At 44.2% G+C, this 9706-nt stretch overlaps 1 protein-coding gene across 4 annotated transcripts in view; it reads left to right on the top strand.

Annotated features, from left to right (window-relative positions):
- The window catches only part of ro60 (Ro60, Y RNA binding protein), a 29574-nt gene that overhangs the window by 6383 nt on the left and 13485 nt on the right, over positions 1-9706 (top strand). For 3 of the 4 annotated variants that reach the window (XM_070449009.1, XM_024010044.2, XM_024010046.2), the window contains 5 exons: positions 283-429; positions 526-663; positions 5758-5874; positions 6202-6318; positions 6589-6735. In XM_070449009.1, coding sequence (XP_070305110.1) covers positions 283-429; positions 526-663; positions 5758-5874; positions 6202-6318; positions 6589-6735 — 666 coding nt within the window. Of the gene's footprint in view, positions 1-282; positions 430-525; positions 664-5757; positions 5875-6201; positions 6319-6588; positions 6736-8727; positions 8791-9706 lie in introns of those variants that run through there. The other variant, XM_070449010.1, reaches the window with a different exon arrangement.

Below are 9706 nucleotides of genomic sequence, written 5' to 3'. Positions count from 1 at the left end.
CAGTAGCCTACTCTAAGCCCAGTAGCCTACTCTAAGCCCAGTAGCCTACTCTAAGCCCAGTAGCCTACTCTAAGCCCAGTAGCCTACTCTAAGCCACACTCCTAGCAGTTTTTTACATCCAGCTCTATGTCTCAATGCCATATTAATGGGAAATATTAGCACCATATAATTATCATAGTGGAATTATCATTTTTTCATGTGTAGGGTCTCAAGACATCCTTATTACTTTTGTGGGATGGGGGTTGTTTTTAGTTCATGTATGATGCCTTTTCGCCACTGCAGGTATGGAAAGCATTGTTAAAGGAGATGCCCATGGAGTCAATGCTAAGGGCCCTGGGTAAGATGACCGCAGACCAAGTCCTGGAACCAGGAAGCTCAGACGTGGCAGCGGTGTGCGAGAGGATCCAGAGTGAGGCGGCTTTAAAGAAGGTGAGGCGTACCTATGTCTCTCTCCTTCTGACAACTRGGATTCATTCACATACTGCTTTCCCAGGGATCTATCTAACTGTTTTATTGTTGTCTTAGGCAAAACTCCACCCTTTCAGCGTCTTGACAGCCTCGGAAAACTACAAAAGGGGCCAAGGCAACCGGGGGAAAGTGAAATGGGAACCAGACGTTGACATCATAAAAGCACTGGACTCTGCTTTCTACAAATGTTTCACAGTAAGTTGAGCGTCACATATACCGATACTCACAGATAGGGCTGTTGGCGGTCATGAAATTTTGTCAGCCAGTGATTGTCAAGCAATTGTTAATTAACATAAACATATTTAGCATAACCTGCAAGCCACTGATGCAGAACTTTGGAACATCATTTAAAAAGTCTAATACATTAATTTCATATAGCTTGCACCATCACAATAAATCCATTATTTATTTTAGACAGGTCTTAAGAAACTTGATATGAAGAAAATGTAGTCTATTTCAGAAGAACAGAATAGCATACTCTGAGTTGTCCTGATCTAGCTATGCCATATGGTTGTGGGCTACACTAGTTCATTTAGCAGACAAGATTTGCTTAGAATTAGTGGCATTATTTTATGGTATGAAGAATAAATTTGAACATAGCTTAATAAAATATAAATTATATTTTCTCCAAACGATTTCTGAGGGAGTGCGCACGTGGCTGTTCTGTGTTGAGCGGTTAACAAAGAAACAGGTCCTCCTATATGCTTAATTTAGAGCTATTTATTCAACTTCAGTTGTGATCCAAACGTTGGGCTATAGGTTTTGATTTTTAATATATTCTAAGGCTGCATGATGCGGCTAATGATTAGAAAAAGTTGCATGAAAGGCATGAGCTCTGCTTTGTTTTTTGCTTACGCTGAACACACTTCATCAGTCTCTCATTCAGAATTTGACAAGCACTTGATAGTGCCTGGAATTTCCCAGCGGCATCCCCCTTGTGTGGGAATATAATAATAATTCCCAGCTGCGTGCTCCAAAGCATCCAGGAGAAGAGCATTCGGAAAGTATTCTGACCCCTTGACTTTTTCCACATTTTGTTACGTTACAGCCTTATTCAAATATTTATTACAAAACAATTCCTCAATCTACACACAATACCCCATAATGACAAAGTGAGAACAGGTTTTTAGAAATTTTTGCAAATGTATTACAAATAAAAAACAGATACCTTATTTACATAAGCATTCAAACCCTTTGCTATGAGACTCGAAATTGAGCTCAGAACAACAGCAAAGRACCTTGTGAAGATGCTGGAGGAAACGGGTACAAAAGTATCTAAAATCCACAGTAAAACAAGTCCTATTTCGACATAACCTGAAATGCCGCTCAGCAAGGAAGAAGCCACTGCTCCAAAACCGCCATTAAAAAAGCCAAACTATGTCATGCAACTTCACATGGGGACAAAGATCGTACTTTTTGGAGAAACGTCCTATGGTCTGATGAAACAAAAATAGAACTGTCTGGAYATAATGACCATCATTATGTTTGGAGGAAAAAGGGGGATGCTTGCAAGCTGAAGAACACCATTCCAACTGTGAAGCACGGGGGTGGCAGCATCATGTTGTGGGGGTGCTTTGCTGCAGGAGGGACTGGTGCACTTCACAAAATGRATAGCATCATGAGGTAGGAAAATGATGTGGATATATTGAAGCAACATCTCATGACATCAGTCAGGAAGTTAGAGCTTGGTCGCAAAGTGAGAGTCTACAAGAGCGAGAGCAAAGTGACTCACAAGCATAACTTCCAGACGAGTTATTGGGCAAAATGGATGCCTTATCTGAAGAGCTTAAGGACAAACAAAGTCAAGATATTGAGTGCCCCATCACAAAGCCCTGACCTCAATCCTAGTAGAAAATTTGTGGGCAGAACTGAAAAGCATGTTGAGAGCAAGGAGGCCCTACAACCTGACCTCAGTTATACACGCAGCGTCTGTCTAGGTAACTGAGGAATTGGCCCAAGATTTCACCTCAACTCATAGTGGGTGAGCTTGCGGAAGCGCCTAACCGAAACATTTGGACCATACACAAGTTAAGAGAACTCAGACACCTCATTTCGCGCATCACCAACGAAATATCCATTGAGTGTATGGTTAAACTTCTGTACTCCAACTGAGAATTGATGAAGGAAATGACCAGACTAAGAAAAATTATTCTTCGTCCTCTCCTACCTACCATTATTCTGACATTTCACATTCTTAAAATAAAGTGGTTGATTCCTAACTGACCTAAAAACAGGCCTTTTTACTGAGATTAAATGTCAGAAATGGGCGTGAAAAACTGAGTTTAAGGATGTATTTGGGCAAGGTGTATGTAACGTTGACTTACGAACTTGGCTATATATATCATACACTGCTTCACAAAAAGTCAAATAACTGTAGAAGTGATGAATCACGATAATAATCGTAACAACAATTAACCTCCAAAGGTCTAAGACAATCGAGCTCTGTCTTGATTAGATCTCAATACTAGTCTCTATACATAGGAGTGAGCACACAACTGCTCTGCATGGTGACAATACCATTTCTCTCATGCTTCGCCCTGTGCAAATTGCCGACATAGCACACCAGCCCACATCATCCACGGCCAAAATTAGAGACGCAAAAGGACAACCCACCAATAAAGGCAATGTTGTCTTCTAGTGTTTGGTTATCTCAACACACCATACCTACGACTCATCCTACGGACAATTCATACCTTTGCTGCTTCTACCGTGAGCGTATATGATGCTCGTCTCTTCCGTTCCGCTTCTTGGGAAAATGCTGGCTGGTGCTTTCACTCTTTGGGGAGCATGAGACGGAGTCTACAACCCACACAGTGGCTCAGTAGTGCAGCGCATCCAGGATGCACATCAATGCGACGCGTGTGGCAAGCAAGTTGCTGTGTCTGCAGCGTAGTTGGCCAGAGCGATGGTAGAGCGCTACCAGGAACAGGCCAGTTACGATCAGGAAACTTGAGGAGGCCGTAAGGGCAACACTAGCCAGCAGTCTAATAGAATCCGCTACCTCCCATATTTGTGCCAAAGTGGAAATAAACAGCCTAATTCGGAGTGGGATAAAGGACAGGAGACACTGCCGCGAGCCTGCCAGAAATTGACCTCCGCAGGCCGACCAAATGTTGCAGGTGTGTCTGCTCAAAACGGTTCGAAAACCAGACCTCCATGAGGCCCGGACTCCACAGGGTGGGGGTTGTGCTTACACCCCAACACCTTGCAGGGACTTTGGCATTATGCACAGTGAGCATAGCATCCAATAGAATTGCGCAAGAAAATCGCTACTGTGCGCCCGTGTGCTCTTTCAACTAGATGAAAGGCGAGGGTTCAACAACTGATGCAGCGATTGTGACAGACGTGGACAGAGTCGTGGAACGCCGTGGGAGAAAGCGTTCTGTGCCTGCAACATTCCTCAGCATGACCGGTTTGGCGCGCCAGCTGGGTCGTCATTGGTGTGGCCGGTGCATTCTTTGGGCCGCACAGCCTCTCCTCAAATTGTTGCGCTCGCCCAGGTAGTCCTGTACTGCCATTTGGACCCCTTGTGAGGACCATATGCTGGTTGTCTCCTGCCTGGCCCTGGGCTTCCTCCTAATGCAAGTACAATGCTAACCTCATGCTGCTGAGTGGTCAGCCAGTTCCTGCAAGAGAGCATTGATGCTATGGCTGGCCCGCCGTCCCAGACCTGAATCCCATATGAGCACATCTGCGGACATCATGTTCCGGTCAACCACCAACGCCACGTTGCAGCCAACCAGACTAGTCAGGAGTGGCGGATTGCTTTTAGCGCACGTCTGGGAGGAGATCCCTCAGGAGGACCATCCGGCCACCCTTCAGAGCATGCCCACCCATTAGGAGTCATACAGCACGTGGGGCCACAGACATCTACTGAGCCTCATTTTGACTTGTTTTAGGACATTACATCGAAGTTGGATCACCTTGTTGGTTTCCACTTTAATTGAGGGTGACTCCAAATCCAGACCCCATTGGGTTTATAAATTGATTTCCAGTTATATAATTTTTGTTTGGATTTGTTTGTCAGCACATTCAACTTTATGTAAAGAAAAAAGTATTTAATAAGAATATTTCATTCATTCAGATCTAGGATGTGTTATTTTAGTGTTCCCTTTATTTTTTTGAGCAGTGTATTTATACATTTGCAGAAATAACAAAAAATACTTTTTGCTTTGTCATTATGGGGTATTATGTGTAGTTTTAAGGGGGGTAAACAATTTAATCAATTTTAGAATAAGGCCGTAACGTAACAAAATATGGAAAAGTCAAGGGGTCTGAATAATTTYGAATGCACTCTGTGTGAAAATCGTTTTGTTTTAGAAGTGACCGTTATCATGCACCTGTCTCGGGAACAGATGCTGGGGGGAAAACAATGTATCATCTATGCACTTAATTTGCAAACGGTGGACGCTTTTCCCGTGGTTAATTTTCATGCCAGCCAGGTAGGTTATACTCTTGTTGTAAAGCGAAGCGATGTGTTTAGTGTTAAGAAAGTTGAGAAATAAATATAGTAGGCCTAGCCTATAGAAAGCTGATGGGATCCTCTTTTTAATAGAGGCCATCAACTGTTTTCTCGTGTTTGATTTTCGATCACTTTTGCATTGATGTCACAGTGATTAGAGGGACAATAGAGTGCTGAGTAGGCTACTAATGACCATTAGCAGCATCAGAGCTTGGAGAACCCTAGTTACCGTGGCTAAATGGTCACATGGAATTTGACTGCGGTCGTTACTCGTCACCGCCGGTGTGGCGGTAAAGCGGTCACCGTAACAGCACTACTCACAGAGCATCCCGCTGTTCTGAGTAGTGTCCACAAATGCGAAACGTTAATTGTCCACCACAATGAAATGGATAAGTTTGTCGCACACGATATCTGACGGCACTGGCTCAATTTTTACGAAACTTGGGTGAATGATGCGTCGTGCCATAGAGATCCGGGTTTTTCAAAATGACACWGACTTGGCCCAAGGTGGAAGCTATAGTAATTAACTGAAATGTGTTAGTCACACGCAATATCTTAATTGGGATGCATCATTCTTGGGGGACGACATGTTTACTGKTGCATGTTTTTTTTATTTTTTTCATTACATTTGAGTCATTTAGCAGATGCTCTTATCCAGAGCGACTTACAGAAGTAATTAGGGTTAAGTGCCTTGCTCAATGGCACATTGACAGATTTTTCACCTAGCCGGCTCTGTATYGAACCAGCAACCTTTTTCGGGTTACTGGACCAGCACCAGCACCGTTAGGCAACCTGCCACCTTACTTCACTTGTGTTCCTTTCCTGAGAACGTGGAGCCGGCGGGGAAGCGCTTTATGGTGGCGGTGGACATTAGCACATCGCTGAGCAGCATTGTTAAGGGGACCTCCGTCAGCACAGCTGTAGCGGCTGCAGCCATGGCCATGGTAAGTCAACACACTATGAGCAGGTACTCCTAAACAAGGCTACTAAATGACTAATGTAGTAGTTTGCAGCTGTGTTTCAAAGCGGTGTCTCTAACAGTTGGAAGACGGGTCTCTGGAGGAAGGTATAGTCAAGGAAAGGGTCTGTTGTCACATTCTATGGATTCCTGMCACGTTTCCCCACATTCCCCCATCTCAAGAGAGCACAGGCATTGCATGCGTGCTTTGTAATGAGGACTTGTCATTTTTACATTTGAATGATAATTCCTGGCATCTTAGAGAGGGACTATTTCAGCATTGTGTTCTAAGTTGGTTGTATCTATGTTACAGGTTTTTGCGCAGACGGAGGCAGAGACACAGGTTATGGCCTACTCTGAAGGAGCTATAGTTCCTTGCACCATCACTGAAGGCATGTCTCTTCGACAAGTAGCAACCGAGCTGGTCAAGGTATGGAAACAAGAAGTGTCTCTCTGCAAACTATGCACCTCTGAATGACAAACTTTTTTTAAATGGAAAACTTGCTTGGAAAAAAACGAATTTCACTTGCCAAAGTTTCTAAAAGTTCACTGAAAGGCAATAAGAAAAGCTCATTTCTGTTTTGCTACGCTGGGCCCTACTGAACATGATCAATTTCTCAGATAAAATATGAGGTTGTAAAATGTAATGACTATGGGTTGTGTTCATAGCTGACCTCCTGTGTCAACCACCTGTTCACAGATCCCCAGTGGCTATACAGACTGTGCTCTCCCCATCCTGTGGGCCTCGGAGAAGACGATCACCGTGGACATGTTCATCATATTCACCAACAGTGCCTGCTGGCACGGCGAGGCCAATCCAGCGGAGTGTCTGAGGATGTACCGACATGTAAGACACTTTGCTGTGGTSTACCACTGTCCTTCCCCTCTTAACTCCTTATTTTTTTGGTTGCATAGATATACAGCCTCATTATTACATCATTATATTGTATGTCATTACGTGGAACTWCACACGTACGTGGAACTACAACACTGTAGTGGCAAACATGGCATGACACAGCCGCAAATATTGTATGCTCTGATCGTTCTTAATCATGTCAAATTAAGTAGCCTGTTCAACCTCTCTTTCGTATCGTCTGAGATTCCCAAAAATTGGAAAGCTGCCGCGGTCATCCCCCTCTTCAAAGGGGGAGACACTCTAGACCCAAACTGCTACATACCTATATCTATCCTACCCTGCCTTTTTAAGGTCTTGGAAAGTCAATTTAACAAACAGATTACCGACCATTTCGAATCACACTGTACCTTCTCCGCTGTGCAATCTGGTTTCAGAGCTGGTCATGGGTGTACCTCAGCCACGCTCAAGGTCCTAAACGATATCATAACCGCAATCGATATGAGACATTACTGTGCAGCCGTATTTGTCGACCTGGCCAAGGCTTTCGACTCTGTCAATCACCACATTCTTATCGGCAGACTCAACAGCCTTGGTTTCTCAAATGATTGCCTCGCCTGATTCACCAACTGCTTCTCTGATAGAGTTCAGTGTGTCAAATTGGAGGGCCTGTTGTCCAGACCTCTGGCAGTCTTTATGGGGGTGCCACAGGGTTAAATTCTCGGGCCGACTCTCTTCTCTGTATCCATCAATGATGTCGCTCTTGCTGCTGGTGATTCTCTGATCCACCTCTACGCAGACGACACCATTCTGTATACCTCTGGCCCTTCTTTGGACACTGTGTTAACTAACCTCCAGACAAGCTTCAATGCCATACATCTCTCCTTCCGTGGCCTCCAACTGCTCTTAAATGCAAGTAAAATTAAATGCATGCTCTTCAACCGATCGCTGCACGCACCTGTCCGCTCGTCCAGCATCACTACTCTGGACGGTTTTGACTTAGAATGTGTGGACAACTACAAATACCTAGGTGTCTGGTTAGACTGTAAACTCTTCTTCCACTCACATTAAGCATCTCCAATCCAAAATTAAATCTAGAATCGGCTTCCTATATTGCAACAAAGCCTCCTTCACTCATGCTGCCAAACATACCCTCGTAAAACTGACCATCCTACCGATCCTCGACTTCGGCGATGTCATTTACAAAATAGCCTCTAACACTACTCAGCAAATTGGATGCAGTCCATCACATTGCTATCCGTTTTGTTACCAAAGCCTCATATACTACCCACCACTGCAACCTCTACGCCCTCGTTGGCTCGCTTCACACTCGCCCTCGCTTCACACTCGCCCTCGCTTCACACTCGCCCTCGCTTCACACTCGCCGCCAAACCCACTGGCTCCAGGTCATCTACAAGTCTCTGCTAGGTAAAGCCCCGCCTTATCTCAGCTCACTGGTCACCATAGCAGCACCCACCCGTAGCATGCGCTCCAGCAGGTATATCTCACTGGACACCCCCAAAGCCAATCCTTCCTTTGGCCGCCTTTCCTTCCAGTTCTCTGCTGCCAATGACTTTAACGAACTGCAAAAATCACTGAAGCTGGAGACTCATATCTCCCTCACTAGCTTTAAGCACCAGCTGTCAGAGCAACTCACAGATCACTGCACCTGTACATAGCCCATCTGTAACAAGCCCATCCAACTACCTCATCCCCATACTATATTTATTTCTTTATCTTGCTCCTTTCCACCCCAGTATCTCTACTTGCACATTCATCTTCTGCACATCTACCATTCCAGTGTTTAATTGCTATATTGTAATTACTTCGCCACCATGGCCTATTTATTGCTTTACCTCCCTTATCCTACCTCATTTGCACACACTGTATATCGACTTTTTCTATTGTATTATTGACTGTTTGTTTATTCCATGTGTAACTCTGTGTTGTTGTATGTGTCGAACTGCTTTGCTTTATCTTGGCCAGGTCGCAGTTGTAAATGAGAACTTGTTCTCAACTAGCCTACCTGGATAAAAAAGGTGAAATAAATAATAAAAATAAAATGAATGGTATATTGCCCAAGCCTAGTCAGAGTCTGGAATATAAATATATGTACCAGTCAAAAGTTTGGACACCTACTCATTCAAGGGTTTTTATTTTGACTATTTTCTACATTGTAGAAAAAYTATGAAGACAAACTATGAAATAACACACATGGAATCATGTACTAAACAAAAAAGTGTTAAACAAATCAAAGTATATTTTAGATTCTTCAAAGTAGCCACCCTTTGCCTTGTTAACAGCTTTTTCACACTCTTGGCATTCTCTCAACCAGCTTCACCTGGAATGCTTATCCAACAGTCTTGTAGGAGTTCCCACGTATGCTGAGCACTTGTTGGCTGCTTTTCCTTCACTCTTTAGTCCAACTCATCCCAAATCATCTCAATTGGGTTGAGGTCGGGTGATTGTGGAGGCCAGGACATCTGATGCCGCACTCCATCACTCTCCTTCTGGTCAGATAGCTCTTACACGGCCTGGAGGTGTGTTTTGCGTCATTGTCCTGTTGAAAAACAAATTATAGTCCCACTAAGTGCAAACCAGATGGGATGGCATATCGCTGCAGAATGCTGTGGTAGCCATGCTGGTTAAGTGTGCCTTGAATTCTAAATAAATCAGACCGTGTCACCAGCAAAGCACCATCACACCACCACCTCCATGCTTCACAGTGGGAACCACACATGCGGAGATCATACGTTCGTTCATCCGCTCTGCGTATCAGAAAGACACGGCAGTTGGAACCAAAAATCTAAAATTTGGACTCGTCAGACCAAAGGACAGATTTCCACCGGTCTAATGTCTATTGCTCGTGTTTCTTGGCCCAGGCAAGTCTCTTCTTCTTATTGGTGTCCTTTAGTAGTGGTTTCTTTGCAGCAATTTGACCATGAAGGCCTGATTCACGCAGTCT

This window comes from Salvelinus sp. IW2-2015, linkage group LG19 (assembly GCF_002910315.2).
Source record: "Salvelinus sp. IW2-2015 linkage group LG19, ASM291031v2, whole genome shotgun sequence".
Lineage (NCBI taxonomy): Eukaryota > Metazoa > Chordata > Actinopteri > Salmoniformes > Salmonidae > Salvelinus > Salvelinus sp. IW2-2015.
The sequence above is the reverse complement of the archived record's forward strand: the minus strand, read 5'-3'. Positions and strand labels throughout refer to the sequence as shown.